Genomic DNA, 25,235 nt, shown 5'->3' with positions numbered 1-25,235 from the left:
CAAAAAGGTTAGGAACGTACATTTGGGTTTTAGGGTAAACTGAAAATGGCTGTTCACATACGTAACAGAAATGTTGCAACATACTGAAACAACCTGGAGTACAGTTGAACATCACTGCTTCAAGGCTACTGATTAACACACCAAGATACTTTCAGAAAAAAATATTATTGAGACTATATTCAAAGACCTTCATGAGTGAATGGCTGAGACGCCAACCCAGAAACACACCCGATCTGAATCCGATCCCACACCCAAAGACCGAAGCATCTGCAGATGATTCCCTCAATACATAACATCTGCCACCTCAGCGCGCTCTCACACTCTCAAATGCACTCACAACGTGTCGCGTAGCCTTCAAAATGGGCTTTATTTAGTTAACATTTACAGGAACATCACTGACATTAATTTTCCACCCGTTACATATGTCTACACTGTACAGATGCAACAGAACAAAAAAACAAACAAAAAAAAAAAAAAAACTTGAAATCCCATCGTCTGTTCTGAGACTTCTCTCGTAGAGAACAAGGCGCCAGTCAGTGACAAGCTCCAGCAGTGCAGAAAGAGTTCACACAGGAAGGTCCTCTGTCAGAATCCCTGCGACAGTGGAAACGACCACGGGACGGAAGTGGTCGGGTGGAAAGGAATTTATAAAACGCCCGTACACATTTACTTTATACTCACAACTAAAGCCACCTTTAAGCTGTGATTCAATTTAGGAAAAAATATATAATGCTGATGCTCACATCTGTAGTATATTGTTATTTTATGCAATTGTGTGATATATGAAAACCAACAATTACTTTATTGGTTTGCTTTTGGTATTCTGTAAAACCGGAATATGATGAAATCAAGGACTGTATTTATGATTTTTTTTTTCCATTTCTCGTTTTTTCCCCCAGTGAATACATATATATGATGCCCCAAGGTTACCAGCCTTGTGCCTCTTCATTTCCTCTTCTTTGTTAACTGTTCAATGTGTCACCATTAACATTCAGTAGTTACTATGAGACGATAACTCACCACAATATACAGTGAAAGAGGACAGGGAGTATCCAAAACTTAAGGTATCATCAGCCCCGTTTCAGCTTCTCAAAAAGGGACGTATGAGCTGGTAATATGATTAGAGTAGAATAAATAATAATAATAATAAAAATAATTGATCACAATTGTTTAGTTGCCTGGTGCCTGGCTGGAAAAAAAAAAAATTGCGTGTCACTTTCATGAAAGGCAGCAAGAGTCAATACTTGCTTCTCCAGAGGAAAAAAAAAAAAAAAAAAAGGATGTAAACACAAAATATAATTTACTCATCAACACAATGAGTGAAAGGCTTAAAAAACACTGCATTACAAACTCTTCACATCACACACTCTTACCTTAAAAGGTAGCCGCCAGACTTTTCCAGGATTTCACCTCATTGACCCTACAAATGCATGGAGTGCTCCACCAACCAGCTTTACAACAGGAGCCATTGTACTAGTCTCCCTTTATGCATTTATCTGGCATCTACTCTGCATTAGCAATGCAGACCATTCTTTACAGCTACAGCCGAGGAGCAAATTTGTATTCTGAAACACAAAACTCTGATGTCTCCCAACCAACAAATTAGCACTCAGGGTGACTTCTAATGGGAGAGAGAGAAAAAAAAAAGTAAAAAGCGAAACCTAAATGTTTCCTGATAGGTCCAGTTTGGGACGGAATGAAAAGTGCAGCATCGGTTGAGGAGTAATGCAGTAAAACGTGAGACTTTTACAATGGCTACATCTGTTTCTGCAGAACATATACTGTAAAGACATTTACACAGTGTGATGGGAAAATATGCAAACCGGTTCACAAGGAGCAGAATACTCTGATCTTAATGCAACTGCACACTAGGTTGACATCTATACTGCTGATGTTACTACCTGGAGAAATCTATGCTACCGAGAGATTTTACACAAGTTTTTAGAAGAGTACACAGAGCTTGGATGAGGATTTGCGCACTGCTTTGCTTCCTTAATGTGCGTTATGGAAAGCTCCCATCTTTTACAGTGATTAAGAAAAGCAGGACTCCTCTTTTCTCAAGATAAATGAGGTGAGCAAGGTCCTCCCACTACCTCATTTTGTTTTTGTTGCACTTGTTTTGTCAGCCACTGCGACACATTATGCCCTTCCACCCCTCTTCTCCATCCTCCCTGAACAGGGAGTGAATCTTCATAATGCCTACCTTTGCTCCATTTTTCCACCACCAATGCTCAGCTGTGAGACACAGGGAAGCTACATAGGACTACATGAAGAACACAACACTTCAACTAATGCACAGTGCAAATAGGCTTCTCCCCCTCTCTGCCATCTCTCTCGGCTCCAGAAATGGGCAGGCATAGAGGAGAGGTGGTGTTGAGAGGGTTAACTCTGGACAGCGCCCCTTGCTGGCAGGCAGCCATTCTGCTTTTTGTTTAGTTTTTGTTTTTTTTTGGTCTTTCTGGGAATCACCTGCCTGGGGGGAGAGGGAAGTGGAGTGACTGAGGGGCAGGGGTGAAGGGGTAGTCGTTCGGGAAGAGGACACTACTTGTACAGGCTCATGGTTGGGCTCTGGTACATGCACATGTAGGCATCGCACAGCAGACGTCGAGCCTGGCCTTGGATGCTCTTGGGATCCAGGGTGTGCAGTTCCTCTGGGGTCATTTTCAGGTAGGCTTCCACCTCCGGACAGGGAGACACCTGCGGGATGTTGAATCCATTCTGCCCTCCTGCAAAACCACCAGCAAGGTCATTAGAAGTAACACAATGGACACTGCCAAGCCTACGGTGTGTTAATCACAACTAATACTTAGTGTTTAAAATAGCAGATGACTACACTCTAAACGGAATTGTTTTATAGGCTTCATGAACTATTTTCTATTTAAACAAACAATTCATTGATTAAATGTATAAACAGTCAATTCATTTCTGCAGCTTTCTGGGTTGGATGTCATAGGAAAAATAGGCACACCACATTTCAAAGTCAATACAATGCTACAGAATTAAACTTCGCAACTTCATTTCAAAGTTTGACAATAACTCCAGCATCAAAAAAGCCACGACACCAACCATCACGGTCAGCCATGCTGTCAAAGAAGAGCCAGGCCGAATCTGCGCTGCCGTACTTGACGAAGGCCACGTAGTGACTGGTTTCGATGCACAGCACGGCGAACAGCTCCATCCTCTGGCGAGGAAAACTGCCCTGGCGCCCCGTGCCTTCTTGTAGCTCCTTGGGGACAGACAGTTTGCCGTGTCGATGGGCTTTCCTCCTCGGATGGAGGTGGACCTAAATCAGTGGAAGCAGATATACACCATCACACACACCTTTAGTTTCTGTGTCCTATTAAGGATAAAATAAATATTGTAAACAAGTTGTTGTTTTGGAGATCACATGAAAGAAAAGCCTTTCAGGAGCCATAAGGCAATGCAGATATCAATGCAAAATAACTTCAATAAATGCACTGGCTGTGAAACCATGTGTTACAATCTACAGTAGAAGCCAGTCATCTGCAGAACAAGTCCAACGCTGATAGAGTATGATTCCTTTGGATTTGGCGCCACCAAATGGATGATCCTCACACAGACTTTACAACTTGTTTTTTTGTTGGACTGATGTTGCAATAATGCCCTCTGTTGTTTACCTGTGTATTGCACTTTTCGCAGAACTGTTTAATCTTGCCCGCTGTGATGTCCCCATCCTCGTAACAGTCTCGGCACTCATAGAGAGCCAGGCCTCCGCAGATCCGGCATTCCCTCGGAGCTGGATAATAACACACAAACCTTTATCACTGCTGACACACTGTACAGAAGTGAAGTTCCCTAAAAAGTTAAGAGCAGGTTGGAAAGCAAGAAATTGGCTCCTTCATCACAGCTGAGCTGCAGTGACAACTCAGAGGAATTTCATTACCAAATGCCACACAGCTCTGAATCACCATTGATCGGCACGTCGTACTTACTGACAGGAAAAAAACAGAAAATGTAGCTACAACTCACTGTCTTCAAGAAGGTCTGTGATGTCTAACTCTAAGGAGGGGAAAATCTTGTTGAACATTTTGAAGTCCTTGCCAAAGCGGGGCATCTGGATGATAAGGCAGGAGGGAGCCTGGAGCCAGGGAGTCAGGAAAAATAGAGAAATAGAAAACGTATGGAGTCGTCAACAAAGCAGTCCGGACATACTGGAAAAGCTCAGTGCACATAAGAACTGAAAACTGAGAACATCAAGTTATGTTAAGTATTCAAAAGTAAAAAGAGATGATGAGAACAATGACTAACATACAGTACAGTATTTGTAGTTACAAAAACTGCTTTCTGGATTGATCATTGAGCTTCTGTGAGTAACAGTGAACATATGAAGGAAGCGATTTCTGTGTGTTTACACTGAAGAGACACAGAAAATGTGGATGTACATTAAATATTACAGGTGTATAGAAATTAAAAGGTGCATACTTCTATTACTTTTTCTTCATCATCTTCTCATAACCAATACCCAAAACAGCTAAGCAAACATGCACTGTGACCTGCTGATATATACCAATATGAAATGTGATACCTGTTAATGACACTATTAAGCACATATGATATCCTGTTATTTTTTTTTCCCATATTCATTTGAATTTTAAAATTTAACACAATGTTCTTAGTATTTTTGTACAACTGTAGAATGTTAAATAATTTTGCCCATAGGGTAATTATACAGAGAACACAGAGTCTAAATTTTAGGCAGCACAATATATGCACACACTTGTCACTTGGCAGTGACTGTACCAAATATCTAATATACTTAAATCATGCTAACTTGTTTGAAAGTTCAGTTTGAAAGTAAAGTTTGAACCAAATAAAAGTTACCTCTGCAAACTTTAGGTCGCTGTTGATGAAGGACCATTCCAGAAGTTGCTGGATGGTGGGAACGCCGACTTTGTCCTTCTTATCCATGAAGATCTGGTAAAAGTAACAGTCCTGGACCTTCTGACCTGCTGACCTAGAAAACAACAGGCTTTGTATAAGACTTTTCAGAGTAACCAAATAACCTAAATAAACAACTTACAACTTTAAGTATTCTTTCTAAGGCAGGTACATGCTTCAGATTAGCCACTTTAGATGACATCTGTACTGTTAACAGAGGGCACAAATGATGACATGCAGCGCCCTGACCCGTTAAAGATTGACACGGAAAAATAGAATAACAAAACTGTCCACACTGTCCGCAGTGAAACCTCTTGAGTAAGCACTGTAGCACAAGTGAAACCTTTTGTGCGTCTGCTTAAATTTACATATTACAAATTTAGACAGGGCTGGGGTGACTGTGGTTTAGCAGTGATGTGTTTTAAACTACATTTGGTAATGCGGCAGTACACAGACAATCAGGGACTGTTTCAGACATTCCCGTGGATCTGTTTTGCTAACTAAAATTATCCTACAAAGTTGACCGTTTCAGAATTAATAACAGATCATTGCTAGATCAAGTGCATATTTCTCTTTTGAGCCTTTGGGCAATAAGAGCACATGCAGCCATGGAAGATTTTGTGTTTTTTTATAAAAGCCAGCTGGCCCTTACCTTAGTTTAAGCAATGGATCCACCCTCAGTATGTGATGAAAAAGGATATTAAGGAACTCCTCGGGATCTGTAGTACAAAATATACTAAAATGAGATTTGTGGTAACATTCCTGCACATATGCTACCATAAACTGTTGAAACTATGAATGTGAATGATTGTGTGTACCACATTAAAACAGTATTTTCGTTTCGTTTCTCATGACTTGTAGCAGTGTGTTGCTTTCCTTTGTGTCATAATAGGAGCTCATATTAACATAACAAGAAAGCACCGACAGTGCAAATATGTTGAGACGATCTTCATAATCGACATTATCAATGCAAACCCATGAGTATGACCACAAGTATGAGAACAACTATGAGAAGATTTTGAAAAACCAATAGCCAGTCTTATTGTCCCACCTTTCTCTTCAGAGGTAAAACCAGAGGCAGCTTCTACTTTCTCCAGAATCCTCCGGAGCTTCATCACTTTAGTGGCACAAACATAACCATGTCTGGAGGACAAAGACAGAGGAAGTTATGTGCTAGTTAAAAATCCAAATATGGTTTCAGTGAGATTACATCTGCTAGTGCAAATTGCGTGACATGAAACTTGACAGTTTATTGATTAAAGTAGAAGTAACACTGTTTTCTTCGTTTCATTTCTTTGCTTTAACATTTGTGCGCTTAGTTGTGTGTAAGTCAGAAATGTGCACCTGTGTGTGGGTGTGTGTGTATGGGTGTATATATATCAAGACTTACATGCGGAGGGGGTTAACTATCTCTGTGCGTAACAGCTCTTGGGTTTCTCTATAATACTCAACGTCAGTCTTTGATCGTGGCCTCAGCAGAACCGTGTCCAGTACAGAACTGAAGGAGAAAAGACTGCAGAGCACAATATACAACAAATAATTTGTAATTAATTTATTATTTAACTGACATACAGTTGATGATAATGTCTGATGTTCACCTCATGGTAAAAAACATTTCATTTTGTTCAAGTATTGGTTTTAGAACACACTTTATGAGGAAAACCCTTAGACTGGATTCCCCCGTTCTGTCCCTGGAGTGGCCAAATTTGAAACTAAACTTCAAAAAGCCTTTGGCTCTGTTGGCAGAAACAAGAGAGGCACAAGTATCCAGCAGCCAGTTCACAGCTGGAACACATCCTAGTGTCAGAGCCAGTGGTCAAAGTCAAATTAGTTTACTAATAAGACTCTGCCTCAGGGCAAACACAGAACTGCTGGCTGATGAAACTCTGTATAGTCAATCAATATGACTGAAGTCCACAGACATTCATAGAAAAGGCCCTTCACTGAAGCTGAAAAAGTATTTACTGTTGAATACTGACCAGAAGAGGGTTGAATCCAGGTAGCAGGAGTTGTAGTGGCCCTGAATGCCTTTCTTTTTTCCCACCATGACATCGAGACCATCGTTTTCTGTGCGTGGAGGCGTGTTCTCGTGTACTACCTCACTCAGGTAGCCCCCAAATGCTGCAAAAACACACACAGAACAAGTGTTAAAACACATCCTTTTGGGATTAACTGTTAACTTAATCATTCATGCACCTCCTCTTTACTCACCAATGGAGTTGCACCGCTCTATCGGGTTGGAGGAGTGGTGCAGGGATGGAAATCGGGAGTCGGGTCGGCAGCACTTGAGCTTCACAAACAGGGCCTTTTTGGGTGGACAGGTGAAATACCGCGTGCCTTTAAATGTCCCATCAGTGCAACCAGGACACTCTTCTTCCTGGAGGAGAATGTCCAGATCATGTGATGTAATTACTGCAATATAATGCATATGGACACAGTAAAATTTATTTGCCTTCCTCCAAGTGCATAAGTATTTGGACTGCCTGATCAAAAATTGTGTCAACGGTCATTAACCTTTTCGTGACGGATTTGTTGTATTTTACCCACATCTGTGTGAAATGTGCTTAACAAACCGTTAACAGAAAAATGCTAATAGACCACTGTGTTAATAGGAAACATTTGGGAAAGCACGCTTGTTCACTCTTTTGCTGGATGCAGTGACTTCCCTGAGGTTGACAAGCAATCGACAGAAAATCCAGGAAGTCACTGGCTGGTGCTCGGAAATAGTCAAAGGCCAAAAAAACCCCATAAAACCACATGCTAATATTGTCATATTAATAGTAGCTTTTGCAAAGAAACCAGATGTGACGTGTTTACTACAAGATGTAATTCAGCTGAACATAATAAAGTGCTTGGTGCTTGCTTGGTAAATCACTTCCATTCCACAAGGTTTTGACCAGACAAAGTTCACTACTCCAGTAAACTTAAGATATGCACAGCTTTTTCTAGTCCACTTAACTTGCAGAACCAGTGTTTATTACGTTAACGAAACACTGATGACCAAGATGTGATGTTGACAAGCTAAAACTAATATCTGAAGATAAAAACTACAATGAAATTTGTGCCTTTTTATGTTTAAAGAGACAGGACTATAAGGTTTTTGATATGATAAGATGCTATCTGAATATCGGATATTCAGAATATATGATCTCTTCGTACAGGCCTGTATGTCTTTCAAAATGTGCGTCCCTGTCCCTGGATTGGATAACTGTATCTGATTTCAGGAAGTTGACAGTAGACTACGAAAAGTAGCAAACTACTATAAGCCCTGTGGCTACAAATTAGGCATCTGAAGGTGTATCCTCCTGCTATTTATGCAGCCTCCATCACCGTAACTAAGTTAACAATGAAGTTAAATAAGTCTCTCTACCTTTCAAGTTGCTGTTTTGCTCTACATGAAGTTATTGCCTTCTGCTGATGTTTTACTGACACGTTTACACAATGTACAGTGGAGTGTATAATGGATTAGCATTTAGCAAACTAAAACTGTCCACAAGTGTACTTCCTGGAATAATTCCTTCTTGTGTATACCTCCAAATAGAGTAAGTAATACCGTATACCATTCGAGTTACAAGCCTGCAATTTATTGTTTAAGATTTTAAATGTTATTTTGCTTCAAAATGTGTACCCACTTCCTGGTTTTACTTCAATTATATTTGTACTTGAATTTCCTTAACAATAGGAGTACTGTACTCAAGAATGCAGTGGCAGACAAGTTATCTCAGGAATATGTGTTCAGTCATTGTAGTGCTTATAAACATCTGTGTTTATTGCTCTTTAATTTGACGTTTCAGAAAATACGGATACACAAGTGTCTCAGTATGACAAGAGGAAGTATTACTTACGCTGTTGATGTACTGATTTCTGATATATATTTTTTGTTTCTCCACATACATATACCAAAGTCTAAATCTACCTAATTTTACACTACTGTGTTGTCTCACCAGCTCCAGACCAGCCAAAGGTTCCAGTAGGCCAGGAGGCAGACCCACCCAACGGATGACACCACACAGAGGGGGGTTCTCCTTCACTTCCACCAGAGAGCCCACCTCCAAACCTGGCTGTCCTCTGGGAGGCGTCGGAGGCCGTGGCGAGGGGGGCGCTGCAGGTGACGGTGGCTCGGGCTGCTCTCCCATCACCGACTGGACGGAGAGGGAGAGAGGCCCTTGGCTTATGTTGTCAATGGGCCCCGTCTTGCGGTTCAGGCTGAAGGGCAGCGAGTGGAACTTGTTGTCGCTGGACAACGAGGTGGAGGGCGGGGCTCTGGAGGGCGGGGAGGACTGGTTGAAGTCAGGGGGAGTGTCAGTAAGTGACTTGGCGGGGTCCTCCCCAACTGCAGGAGAGAAACCAGAAACCAGAACTTAATGTCTATTTATATTATGTAGGATTTCTTGAATGTAACTTTTCCGACAAGCACAAAGGATTATGGAGGTTTAAAGAACCCCTTCCCAACTGAGGTGGTTAAATTGCAATAATATTCTGATTATTAGGGGAATATTAGAGTCCATGTATACACAGCAGTAACGTATAATAACAAAGTATTTGTTTATTCCTGAAGAAACAAGTTTCCGTAACTGGTTAAGCGTGAAAAAGTCCTCAGTTGAGGTGTAATGTCTGGTAGGTGCTCTGAAATGTCCAATCAAACCTTTAAAAATACTGAAGCCCAGGTACATTAGTCAGCCAGGACTATAACAGAGGAATTCCATGCGTACCAGTACACTTCAGTCAATACCTACTGTACATACTCTTTGTTAAAGTTAAAGCTGGAGAACATTATAATAATATTCCTTTAACTCAACATCTGACACTGCTCTGAACATAACACTATTTATACAAATCACTGAACAAACTACTTAAAAGTTAAAAACTGGAATCTTACCCGCCAGCTTCCACAGAAGCGAGTAGTTAGATTTCGTTCCATCCGCATTCATAATGTTTAAATTCAAAATGAAATGACAAACTAAATATACTTCAAATTAACCGACTGTCCATTGACCCCTAAGATATACTCCAAATATGTCTGTAATCAGTTTGGAATTCTTAAAGATGATAGATAATAATACTGCAATTAAAATACACACAACAATATCAAAAGTGCTGACTAAACTCTCATGATAAATAACATGAACTATTGACTTCACCTTTAAGCTTGTGTGCCCACAATCGAATCGCTTATTCAGTGAAAGAACCACAGGAATTTGTAGACATGTATGCTGACTTAATAAAAGATATGAAAGCACCAGCACCATAAAAATAGCCCAAAATGTGGAAGGTGACCCTGAGACAGATGAAAATGCTTACACATTCACAGGATGAGTAAGCAGTTGTGAAAACAACATGCCAGCCATTTATGACTGACCTCCTAATTTCAGCAACACAAAGAGTAAGTGAGATGTCATGAATTAGCCTTGAAATAGTACTGCACGCTCTCTAGTTTTCTGTTTTGTTATGGCAGATGGCAACACCACAATCATTGCTATATTGTACAATCAGTTTTCATTTTGACAGTAGAGATTTATAAACACCAACAAGAACAACAACAACAGAAACCCAACTTGTGTCCCTACACCATGGGGAACACAAAAACAATGAGATGATGAGCAGACCAAGTCGGTCAATACTGACACCAGCGTCAAGTCTTTTACTAATGCTTTGGCCTGCAAAAAGTGTAACACAAATTTGAATCTTTTAAATGCATTGGCAGCAAAAAACAAAGACAGCAACCAGTTTATCAGTCATTTGCAGCACTGAGCATTATTAAAAGCTTTTAGCAACACCTATTACTCCATGCAGGTACAACATTCCACTAAAATGGTGATGAAGGACAAGACCAGTGGAAAGGTCTTTATAGCAAGCTACTGCAACAACCTACTGATGGTGTTTCTACTCTAATGCAAACCAAGTTTGGGCCATACATTTTGCTGCATAGTAACTACCTTTTCGTAGTTGCTACGAGAATCTTATAACAACTGGCTTCACTCTCCTTACAGACTAGAGTACATTTTAGCATTTTATCAGATTTCTCAGTTCTCAATTCTCAATTCTCAAACACTCTGGTACTGTTTTCTGGAGGATTTTAGTCATTTAGTCACTTCCTTTTCTAGTTTCACTCCACAACAACTCAGAGAGACTGTGCCAATATGCAGCCCCTCCATGTCTCCAAGTAACTATCTATCTATCTATCTATCTATCTATCTATCTATCTATCTACTGAATTCCTTATGGAAGGCAAATTTAAAATATGCATATATATACATATATAAATACATGTACATTCTAGTAAATGGAACGTGGAGCTCCTTTGTAACCTACTGAAAACTATTTTTGCACATAGATGCGTGTTGGTGGTATTTCTCGTATTAGCCAGCATGGCGTAACCAGGAGGCAACCAGCCTCAGAACTGCAGCTCCATTTAGTTGCTGCTTAAAGGATAAAGGAAGCTCGGTCATCTCAACAATGTGATGTGTAGTAATCCAGATGGATGGTTTCCTGCATAGTTTCTGACTGTGGGTAATTGCTTAGAACTCATAATAAAATATCTGAGTGATATCATAGAGGTTATAACTATGAGACGCTGTGTGGCATTAAAAGAATCAAAGGAAGTTAAATCTTGAGAATATGTTTCTCATGTATTAGATATTATTATAAACTCTCATCATTTACTTTTTACAGCTGTCAGGAGTAAAAATTCAAAACCTCACTTGATGAAAAAAACATAATAACTATGTGCTGCATGTTTTAGCAGATGGGAGAAGCAGGTTTGCAGCTATACCAAATGCTAAAAGTATTCACACCATATCGTATGGCGCATCTGGAGGACACTTATTTAGAACCTACAGTACCAGAGTGTATATTTAATGCAGAGGTAGTCCAGTAGGAATGGAACCATTGACCATGCCAATGTAAGTTTATTACAGCACCTTTAAAAATGTGCCTTGGTAAAACAGATTAGTACGTAGCTTGTTGTGAACAGGAGCTTGCCGGTAAGATGGTTGACATCCCATGAGTGCCCACTTTTTTTAAATTTTACCTTCATCAATGTACCATGTGCTTTTGGATTTGGACTGGGTTGGGGGATCAAGAGAGCTGCCATTTAAAGTATAGTAAAATTCAGACTTGCTTCTACTGCCACACTGGTGACCTAATCCTGTAAATAATAAAAGTACAGGAGAAACACACACACACACACACAGAGATAAGCACACAGTGCGCACTGTACAATTCTGAGATGCTTTGTCGCCATGTTTGAAAAGTGAACCACGGGGGAAACTTAAAGCGCAGAAAATCCCAAGAAAAAGATTCCTTTAGAAATGGAAAGAAAAACCGAAACCAGATAAATCACAGTAGAGAAACATTGCATTCACGTCAAATTTATAGAGCTGTTACAGGAATTCCTCCAATTTTACATTAAATGGAGATAAGCAAGGCCTGTGTTATTTCTCTTTTTAAAGGGGGTTTCCACCAGAAGTGCTGTACCGGTTATTACTTTTCACTCTTCTGCCTAAATCATTACAAGTTTCAAAAAAAGCTGATTCATTTTGAGAAGAAAAAGACATCCGTTAAAAATATTTAGAATTTGAAAAAAAGAAGCCGAAATCTTCAAAACAAAGTTCAGCTTTTTATATTTTTTAAAACCACAACAAGACTATTTGGATGGAATGCCCCTTTAAGAATTATCATCACTAGCCTTGTATCGTAACAACGGTGCAGTACCTTTGGTCTTTGGTTTGCTTTGTCCAGAGGACGACTTGTCACTGTTGGTGCCTCTGGGGGCAAAACTGTGCTTTTGCAGCCTTTGGTCCTGCATGGAATATTCTGTACAGCCCAGAAATACATCCACATTAGAGGCACAACACCCCTGTCATGATAACCTACCATACAGTAAATGTCTTCCACAGCCCACTAGCAAAATCTACAAAAGTCAAGTCTACACTGACCTTCTATCATTTTCCTTTTTGCTTGTCAGGCTGTCTCTGTAGTTTGCTTAACATATTACATATAGTAACAAGTGCCAAGACTTTGTTTTAGTTTATTTAGCTATAGGACACATAGCTGGAATGTATGACTATTGCCTGTTTATTGTCATACAACACAGAGACACACTATGCACTACATATGGAAGGTTCTGCATTTGTTTTTATGCTTAATTTAACTGCAAGCACATAACCTAAAGTTCCCTTTATGTCTCTCGTATTGCACTCTGCATAGTTTGAAAAGGACAATTGTCATTGTCTACTATAAAAACCTGACAGATTAGGAACCTATGAGTAGAACATTTAGTTTAGTAATAACCTCTACTTAGAGATAACATTTACTTCATGTTGCCAGTCCAGAGAGTGATTAAGGAAGGGACAAATTTGGAAGAGGTGACAAATTCGCTAAATTAACAATGTCAGTCTTCAGTTTCCTGAATGCAAGTCTGAATAGTCAGAGAGGTGGCAGCAGCACACATAAACAAATCAATATGCCGCTGTGGAGAACAAAGAGACAGAGTATCTCACTTGACTTTCAAAAACAAGTGAGCCATCAACACAAAAGGCTCTCTGTTCCTGCTGGAACCAAAACACAAACTCTGAATGCTCAGAAAGGAGCTCTGCGTTGGTCCATCTGAATGATTTCAGAAAACGCGCACAATTTGGCGACAAAGCCATGATGCAGAAACGGGGACAAAAGTTAGATGACTCACCTGGCATTACGTCACAGATGGGGACGAGTCGAGTGTGCTCCAAACTGGCAAAATTACACAAGAGCTTCCCGTCAAACACACCATCCCAGTCCCCAATAGGATTGTCCTGAAAGAGTTGGAGACATGATAACCTTGTGACCCTCTCAGGAAGTCTTCATCACTGTAACACTCATTAAGTTGGTGCCACACGTGCTACTTCCACAATTTTTTTTTAATGATTAACAAGCTCTATTGTCTTGCTGCTTGAGCGTGATCCTCTGTGTTGTGGTAATCCAAACTGCTCATCTCATCTTCTCCAACTTAGCGGCAGATCTTGCGCCTCAAGTCCTCCCCTGTGAAAACTCCACATTCTCTGAAAGCACAACCACACTATTCTTCTTTCTTTAGTTGGAGTTCCCAGATTCTGCTCCAGAGGGATAATCTAGGATACGCTTGAGGCTAGTGCCACTAGCTAGGGCGAGGCTGGACGCAGAGTGAGGCAGAGCAGTGGGCTCTCCTCAGCTGCCTGCTGGCCCCTTGCCATGTTGTTGGGTCATACAGCACTAAGTCTCTACCTCACTCCCCGCGTGACTGTCTTGCCTTTGTGTGGGAGGTTCAGATGCACTGAGTGGGCTGCTGCTGCGGCTGCTGTTGGTGCTGCTGCTTACGATCAGCAGTCAAATGCCTCAGTTATGTGTTTCAATCTCGCTATGGCTACAATACCACTCCCGCCTGACAACGGTAGTCATAGATACCAGATACTGTGATCCAAGGCAACAAGGCATGTTCCTTCAACATGCACGGGGAAATAAGGAAAACAAGAGCACAGTAAGAGTGAGACAGATATATTAAATCTGATGATTTAAATCTAAAAACAGTGACATCCCCTCACTTTATAAGAAACGGCAATCTAGTTGAATGCAAATGAGAGACTGGCCAGGTAAGAACATTTCAGTTAAATCACAATGAATGGCAGAACACAGATGACAACAAAGGCGTGCCCTAGACATCAGTGAATAAGATGTGTTTAAAAGTTGAGTAAGTAGGATTTATTGGATCAATCAATTGTAATTAGGAATCACTGTATGCTTGCTTAGAATGAGGTCATCAAATTTACTTTCACTAAGGCCCGCCAAGCAACAAAACAATTTCACAGAAGGATTAATAAAGTATTCCGATTCTGTTCCACCATGTTTCTACAGCAGCCCAGAACAGTCAAATAAAATGACTGGCTGGACGCGTTCTTTTGTATTTTTTACAAACGGCAGGTTCTCCAGCAAGTTTGGCCAGTCAATTTAAAGCTTCTTCTAAAGCTCACCGACAACAACAGGGTGTAAAAAGTGGCATACAAGCAAGCGAGTAAGCATATTCCTTTCCATAAGGAATTAATATAATAACATGTTGTCTAATTAATCACGTCAGGTATCTGACTACTGTAACACAGGCAAAAGGGGGAGTCAGTGGCAAAAGTTGCACTGCTGTACAAAGAAGTCTCATTAAACACGCAGCCTTAGATCTTCATTTTCTTCTAACTGGCAAGAGAAGTCCAGATATTTCCGTTATCATTTATTTCTTCAAAGGACTGTTTAAATGTTTAGTCAGTATGCTACAAGAACTCTGTGAAAAACATCACACTGCCTATACAAGGTGATCAATTTGCTTATTTCATCTGATCAGTAGTTGTGAACCCCGAGCAGTATTAGGTCGATGAATTTTTAGTGTGATTCACTACTTGTTGATATACCTGTGTAGATGTACGATAGCCTATTTTATGAGAGCCATACTTACCATGTCAACTCCCACATAGTACCCCAGGCTCTCATTGCCTGGCAGCAGGTCACAAAATATGATAGTGCCTCTCTCAGGTCCCTCCCTCGTTTGCACCAGGACCCTGGAGTTGATCTCCAGTGGAGGAAAGTCCTGTTCCTCTTCCACCAGATTGACGTTGTCCACCTCAAGCTCGCCCAAGGCTTCGTCATCTTCATCCTCCCAGAGTTCAAGCTTGTCAAGGGCCACAAACACGCCGCACTCATCCTCACAGCGGAACAGCTGCCGGCCCTGGTAGGAGCCCTCCGTGAAGCCCTGGCCCCGACCCTCCTCCTGGGACAGCAAAGTGGAGGAAAGACAAACTTAGAGAGGGAGGCAGAACAAGAGGGATAAGCAACTATTGTCATAATAAGGAGGGCAAGTTGCAAAGTCTGCTTGCTCAGCCTTCTACAGTGAAGGGAAGTCAACTGGCGCTGTGAGAGCATCTGATCGATTACTGCAGCAGGAATATGACTTGACTTAGTGCTATGATGAACACATCCAAAAATGTCTAGCACAGACACTGCTCTCACAAGTCATACCAGTCATAAAACACTGAGCATTTTTCTCATACGTAGGCTTTTTAGAAGAGATGCTGCTGAACTAGAAAATAGTCTGTCTAGAAATAATGGTGATCTCTATCTGGTTGGGAGCAAGAAATCAGAATTTTATCACTGGCATATGTGCTAACTGTGGCATTTATACAGAGCAACAGATTGAATGCTTCAGCTCCATCAGCCCACTCAAGAAGACTACAGCTGGACTCAGTAGAATAACAACAACATTGTGCTACGATAAGCAATCCTTTGTGTTTTGTTACTTACTGTATTGTACATACCGTCCAGAATGAATGGGAAAACATCAAGAGCTCAGATTTAGCGTTGAGATAAAGGGAACAGAACTAAAATGTCGTCCGTATCTGCTTACATTCAGGACTGTCATAACACTTTAGCTTTTGTTCAGCTATCACTAAAATAAGTTTCAGTTTCTGTCCTTGACGTTAAGTTAAAAATTTCAATAAACTTCAAATCTGCGTAATAACAATAACCTAATTAATGATAAAAAGGAGTTACCTAACATCTAAGTATGAAAGTATACAGTACAGCATGCAGTATACTTCATTTTATCTTGCATTTTCAGTGAAATTTAAGATTTCAATTTAACGTCAAACTTGTCACTACTACTTATAAAAAGCTAAAAAGCAAGTAGACCTTAGTGTGAAAGGAATCTGGGGAAGTACAGACTTTTTATTTCTTTTTGTTGGGTGCTCAGATACGTCCAAAATCCATTGAGCCTAAACTAGCATTCTCACACTCCAACCACAAACTTCTTTCTCTGTATTGGAAACTGTTCAAATGGCTGTATTTCTGTTTACGTCTAGTAAATAAAGACAGAAGCTTTGAGTGTGCCTTGTTGTGAGGAAAACCATATCCATCTGCCGGAGTACTGGTCAGTTGCAAGACTAAAGAGCTGGCAATGTGGCAACAATATAAATTTGTCACCTCTTCCAATATATCGAGATATATATATATATATTCATTGAGCCAACTAAGTTTAAATTTAAAAATAACTAGATCCAGTTCATGCGTGCTTCTTTTGTTTTTAGTTGTTTACAATCTAAAAGTAACTACATCATGTTCTCATCTGATAACTGGTTTGCAACCATCATACCATTGTGCCATTAATAACAGTTTGCTCACTGATGTGGTGGTGGCTGGTCTTAATTTTAGTTCTGGTTCCACAGCTGCACACCGTTTCTGAGCTGTGGTTGTAGTGGAAGTTTAAACTCTGTTCTCTCGTTGGTGCGCTTCTTTTCATCATGGTATTGTAAAACAAACCTCAATCAGTTTTAAGGGAGCACTTTCTGTTTTTAAGCCTGAAATTTGTTTCATTTAAATTGAGCTTAAACAACGCTGATAAAACACGTTACAAAGCAGCCACCATTTCCAAAATAAAGACATAAGACTCACCAGCAATTCCACTCCGAACCAGATTCCAGAGAGGGCTCTGTCTGGGAGCAGCGAGCCTTTGAAGCGGACCACACCGGGCAGAGGTTCATCCCCAGAGCGCAGCTGGACGCGCACCTTGGAACCACAGTCAATGTCACGGACCCGCTCTAGCCTCGATGTGTTGCAGAGAAGGGCGTATCGCTCCTCACAGTTGGTAATGGGAAACAGCAGCTCAGCCAGCTTCTCGTCCAACTCCAGGACATCCCGTTCATCCAGGCTCAGCACCACGTTGGTCTGGTCCAGAATGCGAAGACTTTTCTTGCCTTTACATGGCGGCAGCGTTCTCCCCAAGCTGTTGCGCTCCTGGCAGGCCTGACCAAGACTGCCACGGGGGATCCTCAGGGTCTTCTGGGGAGGCTTTTCCACCGTACACTCCTTCACGACCATGTAGAAGCGCCAGTCCTCCCTGAAGCCCCCACTGGGCTTCTCCTGGCTCCACAGGGCAGAGCTCATGGCTGCATGCTAGGCACGAGGTCCAACGTCAAGGCAAGCTTGACCTGTGGTCTGAGGTAAAACAAAACACAAAAATATGCAACTCTTAAAAAGAGATTTAAGCTTCCTATGTGAATGCATATAGAAATAAGCAAGCAAAATGTGCTGCATCACACATGATATGACACGTGAAGACCTATGGTCAAAAAAATGAATAAATAACACCAACAGCACTGAGGCTAAGGTGAGTATTTTCTGAATACGGACGGTGACCTCAATATAAAATAACTTCAAATAGAAGCTGTAAGATTTACTTAACTGATGACTGATCTTTACTCCACAAGCCTTGTTGTGGTTTCTCTGGCTTTGCATTGTCCCGCTTCAGTCATTCCTGTGCAGCACCCTTAGTTTTATCAGGACCTCGTGTGACATTACTCATATTTACTGATTTGAATGTACTAAAAATAGACCGTAAGTAGACGGTTGACTTACTCTGACACTCAGGGTAGACTAATAGCAGACCAGTGGATTTCCCCTGATCACACCTCAGATATGATTTTGAGCCAGCCGACACAGTCAAGAACCCACACTTCCCTTACATCCGTCATTCAAGCAAACAGTATGAGCTGGTTTTACAGCATTAACTTTGATAAATTGTTGCTATTTTCATTATGGAACTATAAACATTAATATTGTCATGGGTTATGCCGGGTACAGGCTTAAGTCACAATACAGGCATAAAACTGAAAGTAATTTCAACTTGACATGGGCTAGCGCTTGACCACATATGGCATTTATTTAGCGTGGTCTTACGGATGAGAACCACAAAACGACATTATGACTCGTTTAAATTAAGATTTCCCTTGACAACCACAGCAGCGGCGTGTCACCAGGCAGAAGCTGTCAGTCACAGGCCCTTTAAGAGAGGGAAGTGGCTACCATACCGTCAGCTAAAAATCCACCAAATGGTCATTTACGTTTAATGCCAACGACACGGACACCTTACCTTTGATACGTGTCGGTTCAGTTAGAGGATCCAGGCAGCTGTCATTCTGCCCATCCAATTAGACAGAGGTCTCTGGAACAAGATAGATTCCTCCCGTTATAACCTCTGATTAGCTCAACGGCTAGCTAATGCTAGCGTCCTAACCAGCTAAGTATCACGCTAAAGTTAGCCTAGCGAGCTGGTCAACAGCAAGCAGGCTGGCAGAGGACTGCCATCCTCTAAGGTATGCGAACAGCATTTAATAGAATCAGTTCTCCATGAGAAATTCGTGAAATAACACAGTGTATCGCTACATCTATGAGATATATTATTTACAGGAGACGACCTCCTTAAACTTGATGTGTGACGTTCTTGCGCTCTCTCATAGACATTGGCCATTCGTTTCGTCCTCAGGCGCTGATTGGCTGTTTGCTGTGTCAATAACCAAGCCCCGCTCTGTGGGGTTTTCCCAAGGATGGTAGTTAGGTTGAAGTGTAGCTTCCACACCAGATGATGATGTCTTGTCATTTGCAGGCTTTAGTAGATGAAAGTAATTGGTACAGAATATTTACTAAAATGAAAGAAGTAATTATAAAATATGAGATAAAGTCAAAATATTACTTGTTTGAAACAAGATGAGACTGTTTTCAATGCTTATTATGCACATAGTCTTCCGTAAATGTGCTATATACTATTATAGAGTATTATATTTAGGACTATATGGATTACACTATTGTAATAATTAAACTGTATTACTATATTAAGAACTTAATCTTGCATCTGGCTAAAGTGAAGCTATTTATATACTGTTAGGCAGTGTTACCTACAACAACAGGCTACTGTATGTCGTCATTTCTAAGAAGATCGTCTCTTTTATTGAAACTATAATTGTCCTCAAGTAAAACATGCAATATATATTTGTGGTGGAGAGATCTGAATAACTCGAGAAAAATCTAAGTACACCTCTTAAGCAATTCATTACCACCACTTACGACTGATCATTTATTTTCAAGAAATACAAAAAACAGAAACCAACTCTAATAATATTATTATCAGTTGTAGAAGTAGTGACAGTGTTTTGTGTATTTGGATAAACCCTGAACAAAATGAATACAATAAATAATAACATTTTAATAGAAAATATATCCCATTGTTAATAGAAACATTCCTTGCAGCACACAGTCCTTGGCCGACCTGATAAAATGTCAGAAGATCAGTCTTGGTTCGCGTTGAGTCATTTCTTCAACCTCTTCCAAACTGAGATGATTGTTTCTCAGCCTCCAGTTTAAAAGAAACAGACACAAATTAATCAATGACAATGCAATTTGGAAGTCGAAACAAAGTTTGAAGCCGGTATCTTAACCACAATGGAAGTTTTTCATGGCAATGAAACTATCAGTCATTTGGGCCATGCATGCCCCAAATTCAGGGTGCAAACGACCAATAGCGCACACACTAACCACATATGAAACAGTGGGAATCTTAGTACTTGTGGGTGTGTCTGGCTTGGTGTGTTTCACGTACCATACTGACTTCACATGAGCGTTGTGCTGCAGAGCTTGAATCAGACATTCCACTCCTGTTCTGGTTACGCAGTTCTCTGTCAACCTTTTACAGGAAACAAGAGGGTGGAGCAATTTAAGTGCTACCAAACAGCGAGTGCATGAATGTCAAATAAACCACTTGGTTAATGCAAATGTCATGGACAACTAAAATATAAGCACAGTTGTCTCCAACACTTACCAAAGCTCCTCCAGTGATGTGCTACTCCTGATGATCTTGGCCAGAGCACACGCTCCCTCACTCCCTACACCATTGCCTACCAGGCTGCCATCACACAAAATCATAATTGTAATGCAACCTGCAACCCCCAGAAACATTTTGTACGGCTGATCTAGAGTCCTGTTTCGCACAGTAACACTTTCACATTTGTAATACATTTTCCACACTGTCTAAGTATACCTAACATGTGAAAGTATTGAAAGCAAATACTACCTTAGCCACACCAGAGATTTGCTGTTCTCTAGGGCGTTGGCAAGGGCCTCTGCTCCTGCATCACCTATCTTATTGCCCCAAAGACTAGAAATAAAGAAAGATATGTATATTGAAAAAAAATCTAATTTTATAGTCCATGAAATTCTGCAGGAAAACTTTTACCCTAAATACTTCAGTGAACGGTTGACTTTCAGTCCCTCTGCCAGCTGCTTTGCTCCTTCTGCTGTTATGTTATTGTTGCCAAGCCTGAAAGATATAAAGATGTTAATGAGCTATTCTTAACAGTAGTCAGACTTTGTTATTGGGACAGTCCCTAATTAGTGTCATATCTGCTGACTGCAGCAAAAACCGCATGTACTGACCTTAAAGAAACGAAATTCTGCTTGGTCTTCAGAAGAGCAGAAAAGTGCTGCGTGCAAGCATCAGTGAGCCTGTTGTTGAAGAGCCTGGAGAGAAGCAAAATCATGACGCAAAGTAACTGATTAAATGTTAGTTTTAACTTCATGGCTCTTAATCATCTTGACAATACTTACGCAATTTTGCAGAAGCTTTCGCACTGAATACCTTTAGCAATCAGTTTGCGGATGCCCTCATCTGTGATGTTATTGTTCCTGAGACTGATAATAGACACTTAAGCATGAATATAATACGATTTTTCACTATAATGATTGATGGTTCATTAATGTTGGAAGTTGCAATTAAAAGAAATTCAACAAAGGAAGGATTAAAAACTCTGGCACTTACTGCAGAGAATTACAAATGTGCATGCAGGGAAGAAGCTGCTCCACTCCAACATCACCCACTGAGTTGTAGTCAAGCTGGAGGCCTACAGGGTTTCTTAAATGCTGGAGCACATAAGCAAGTGCAGTGCACTCAACAGGACCGATGTTACAGTATGTCAGTTTCAGGTGGTCCACTTCCAGCTTACTCATAGCTTCTTTAGCAATCCTGCTCTCCTGCATCTCATAGATGCATTTTATAAGCCAGACAAACCCTGGCATTGCATGCATGCTCTTCTTCTCTCCTTGTACAGGTGGAGGAATGGACTTAAAGTGTTGCTGCATGCCTTTGGAAAGACATCTCGCCACCTGTCGGGCCTTCTTCTCCATAATAGCACTGGAGCAGCAGTGGAGCCACAGGCTTTGCTGGCGGTGAGATAACAGTCCAGACACAAAGGTGGCTGTGATTTGCAGATTTGGTATTTCTGCTGCAATAGTGTCCCCCTCTGGAACCCTCTCATTTGTGTCTTTGGAAGGCAAGCATGCACCGAAGCAGGCACTGCTTAGACCTGTCTCCCTCGTGTCCTGTAGCTCAAAGAGCTTAGGGATAGCTGAACGGTCAGTGGTACTCGACAAAACAAGGTAGAGAGCAGCAAAGAAACATTGCATTGTCACGTGAAGGAATTCATAACGTTTATTGTCAGTCAAGGACATATCTCTGCTTTGTATCAGAAAGCCCATGCAGACATCCTTTTCAGTTACACCACGTGACTCCAAGTCTGTAGCAGAGAAGATGTAACAGGTGGTTTTTATCCCTTCAAAGGCAAGCTGGCCTAGATGCAAGACGGTTTGTAGGTTCTCCTGTAGCCAGCCTGACCTCTTGGTGCTCATCAAGGGGCTTTGGTGCTGGAAAAAGTGCTGTAAGATCATTAGGTAAATATCTGTGATTGTTTGTGGGCTGCCTTCTCCACAGCCTAGTAGCTCTTTATGACACTGTGAGACAATCCAGCAGAGGACTGGACTATGACAAAGTCCAAGTAAAGCAGTGTTTGTCTGTAAGGACTGCAAAACCTTAGCAGCTACAGAGGTGTCACTGTGATGCTTTCTGACAAAACAGTCGATCCCACTTGGGGAAAAGCCTTTCAGGAGGACCTCTTTACAAAGATGCTTCTTTAACACGGGAGTCACTGCCTCTGGACGACTAGTGACCACTTTACGCACTCCCTTCATTAAGGATCCCTGGATTAAGTTGAACAAGAGCACATGGACAGGTGCACGCTGGGTGGGGCAGCAGAGTCGGTGTTCATCTGAAAAGCCCTGCTTGAGCTCATCCAGGCCATCGAAAGTGAAGAGGATGAGATGTGGGTGGTCCAGGATGAACTGGAAAATCTCCTCCTGCTCCCTGTCTGGCCAGCAGCAGTGCTGAAACAGCAGCTCTTGGACGGACAGTTCTCGCTGCTCTGAGTTCAGCCTGCGACAACTGAATGGAAACAGAAGGTGAAAGTCCTGGAGGGCTGCACCCCGAGCCCAAAGCAGGTGCAGCCTCTGGAGTAGGGTGCTCTTCCCACTGCCCGCCTCCCCAGACACCAGCACAGTGTCGGCTTCGTTGTTCACTGTTCCTGCCGTACCAACTATGTCTTCCAGGTCCAGGGGTCCATGGACGTCAGTACTGTTGTGAGCTAGTTCTAGCTGGCCTTCAGTATAAATGTCGTCCAGAGACATGTGACTTGTCCCTCCATAAGTACTGAGAAAGCAAGACTGGGCAGACACAGAGCTGCTCAGCTTTTTCTGGTACTTTTGGAACTCTGTGGAAAAGTGTATTCACAAAAGATTAACTAGGATAATTATCACTTTATCCATACTGTACCTAATCTACGTATATTCTCTAAAATTGATCTTGTCATATCATTTTCAGCAAGATGGTAATAATAACTGACCTTTGGAAAGAGTCAATTTCTCCCGGTTCAGTGAGGATCCAGATTCCTGTGTTTGCTCAATATACTGCAGGACAACTGTTGCCGCTGACTCTCCCTTGGATCTGACATGGTCAAGCAGGCACCTTGCCTGATTGACAACATGAGCAACAACATGTTCATTATTAAAGGCATAGTTTAATATTTTGGGAAATGCAGTTGTTCAGTTATTGCTAAAACTTAGATCAACAGACATCCAGTCAGAGATGCGGGGAGACCCCAACTGAACTTTAAATGCTGATGTCAGTGGATGTGTTGCAGGTAAAAGCTTTTACAGATGCAGTAGTGTCTAATAGATGCAATAGTGACAGTTCATACTGAATCGGCACTGGTAAACCTGAATAATATGATGGCAATGAATATATTTAAGCAAAAACTTTAGTCTGAAAAACACATGCAAGGAAGAAAAGCTTGACGTTTCTTTTTCTGGCATGCCAATAATCAGGTATGCAGTTTCATAGTTAAAGAACAATGACAAGTCAAGCCACTTTTAAACGCTGATGTGTATGTGACATGGTTGCTATCAGTACCTGCTGAGTGGGAGTGCGTATAGGTAGCTTCACTTCATCGCAGTCTGCTGAGGTGAAGTGCCCTGTTCCGACAAGAGCTTCTAGAGTACCATTAATGCAGCCTTGAAGCCTGGAGACGAGGTCTGGCCTTTGAGCCAGAAGAGTCTGAGTAGAGGTGCTCTGACTTTCTTCTTTTCCTTCTAGATTCGAACAGCATCCTGACAAAGAGAGGCCAGCTTCCTGTGCGTCAGGCAACACCTGTTTCAGAGCAGCCAGGAAGAGTGCACACGTATTCACGCCCTTTGTATAAACCACGTCAAGCAAATGTCTGGCTTTGGTATACAGTGCCCTTCCCGGCACCTGTATGTTCTGGTATTCCTCCCATATGAGCTCCCCCTGGGCAAGCAGTATATCCAGAATCCTCTCTAAATGTTCAGCTGACCCGCTGCTGCACAGTGCATGCAGTATCTCTGTCCGCTGTTTCAGCACAAGCTCCTGAGCGAACATGCTTTCATGTCAGCCCATGCTCAGGAAATCCAGCTTTTACTGTTCCTGCTTCCAGTGCCACCACCTGTCACAGCACACACCCACATACAGTTTCATTCAGGGTTTGTTACACAATTTTGCGTTAGACAAAGCAGGAAAGCGGGCACGCAAACGCCATACCTACAATTGTAGTTACATACAGGCAGCCCATGTTTGTGTAAATTGTTACTTACTCATTTAAAACATGTTCAGGTACACAAGAACAACCCCATGGACATCCTCAGCAGAGTCATTGTAGAGTTAAAGCTCACACTAGAATCTCTAAAACAAAGAGCTTCCATGTGTCATGAGGGAAGGGAACTGCAGAACACAGACTTACCTCTTCCTCATTCCGCAGCTGTGACTGAAACTTGCTCTATTAAGTCCCTCCTGTAAGATGGAAAGTAAATGCTGCCAACGAATGAACAGAAACATCCAAAGTCAAACTCTGACAGGACTAACAGGCAACGTCACTTCCCTAATGTTTTTGAAACAGAACCAAAGCAGCATTTCACAAATAGCTGAACGATATTCAAAGACGGTTAAGAGTAGTCTGCCACATGCGACAGCACTGTACAGTGAAAGGTGATTACATTTCCACATCCTCCTAGAGGGGGAATTAATTGTTTTTTTGTTTTTTTTTTAAAAAAAAGCAGAAGCTCTGACATTGAATGGTTGAATTTACATTTTGAAAAAAAAAGTCACCACTGAAGGTCTG

The 25,235-nt window shown here is 41.4% G+C and overlaps 2 protein-coding genes across 6 annotated transcripts; both read right to left on the bottom strand.

Moving 5' to 3' along the window:
* Positions 1–348: 348 nt before the first annotated feature.
* On the bottom strand, positions 349–19,233 carry cyld (cylindromatosis (turban tumor syndrome)). Of its 3 annotated transcripts, XM_084541982.1 has the most exons (17): positions 18,818–19,233; positions 17,341–17,883; positions 15,353–15,664; positions 13,586–13,691; positions 12,613–12,714; positions 11,930–12,046; positions 8,844–9,232; positions 7,111–7,276; positions 6,879–7,020; positions 6,290–6,412; positions 5,951–6,042; positions 5,552–5,618; positions 4,843–4,975; positions 3,991–4,099; positions 3,639–3,757; positions 3,067–3,283; positions 349–2,726 (listed from the first exon to the last, which is right to left on the bottom strand). In XM_084541982.1, exons 2-17 carry the CDS (start codon positions 17,830–17,832, stop codon positions 2,542–2,544), a joined length of 2,871 nt encoding a protein of 956 aa, XP_084398108.1. In that variant the 5' UTR covers positions 17,833–17,883; positions 18,818–19,233; the 3' UTR covers positions 349–2,541. The 3 variants fall into 3 exon arrangements, with proteins under 3 accessions (XP_084398108.1, XP_084398109.1, XP_084398110.1); XM_084541983.1 differs by lacking the exon at positions 11,930–12,046; XM_084541984.1 differs by lacking the exons at positions 11,930–12,046; positions 12,613–12,714.
* Positions 19,234–19,788: 555 nt separating this feature from the next.
* nod2 (nucleotide-binding oligomerization domain containing 2) lies at positions 19,789–24,827 on the bottom strand. Of its 3 annotated transcripts, none has more exons than XM_084574465.1 (10): positions 24,712–24,827; positions 24,014–24,563; positions 23,448–23,574; positions 21,536–23,315; positions 21,325–21,408; positions 21,154–21,237; positions 20,954–21,037; positions 20,792–20,875; positions 20,540–20,623; positions 19,789–20,404 (listed from the first exon to the last, which is right to left on the bottom strand). In XM_084574465.1, exons 2-10 carry the CDS (start codon positions 24,497–24,499, stop codon positions 20,155–20,157), a joined length of 3,063 nt encoding a protein of 1,020 aa, XP_084430591.1. In that variant the 5' UTR covers positions 24,500–24,563; positions 24,712–24,827; the 3' UTR covers positions 19,789–20,154. The 3 variants fall into 3 exon arrangements, with proteins under 3 accessions (XP_084430591.1, XP_084430592.1, XP_084430590.1); XM_084574466.1 differs by having other exon boundaries at positions 19,789–20,074; positions 20,321–20,404; positions 24,014–24,791; XM_084574464.1 differs by having other exon boundaries at positions 24,014–24,791.
* Between the last annotated feature and the right edge of the window lie 408 nt (positions 24,828–25,235).

Source organism: Chelon labrosus (assembly GCF_963514085.1).
Source record: "Chelon labrosus genome assembly, chromosome: 3".
Taxonomy (NCBI): Eukaryota; Metazoa; Chordata; class Actinopteri; order Mugiliformes; family Mugilidae; genus Chelon; species Chelon labrosus.
Note: the sequence above shows the minus strand (reverse complement) of the source record. Positions and strands in the feature narration are given on the sequence as shown.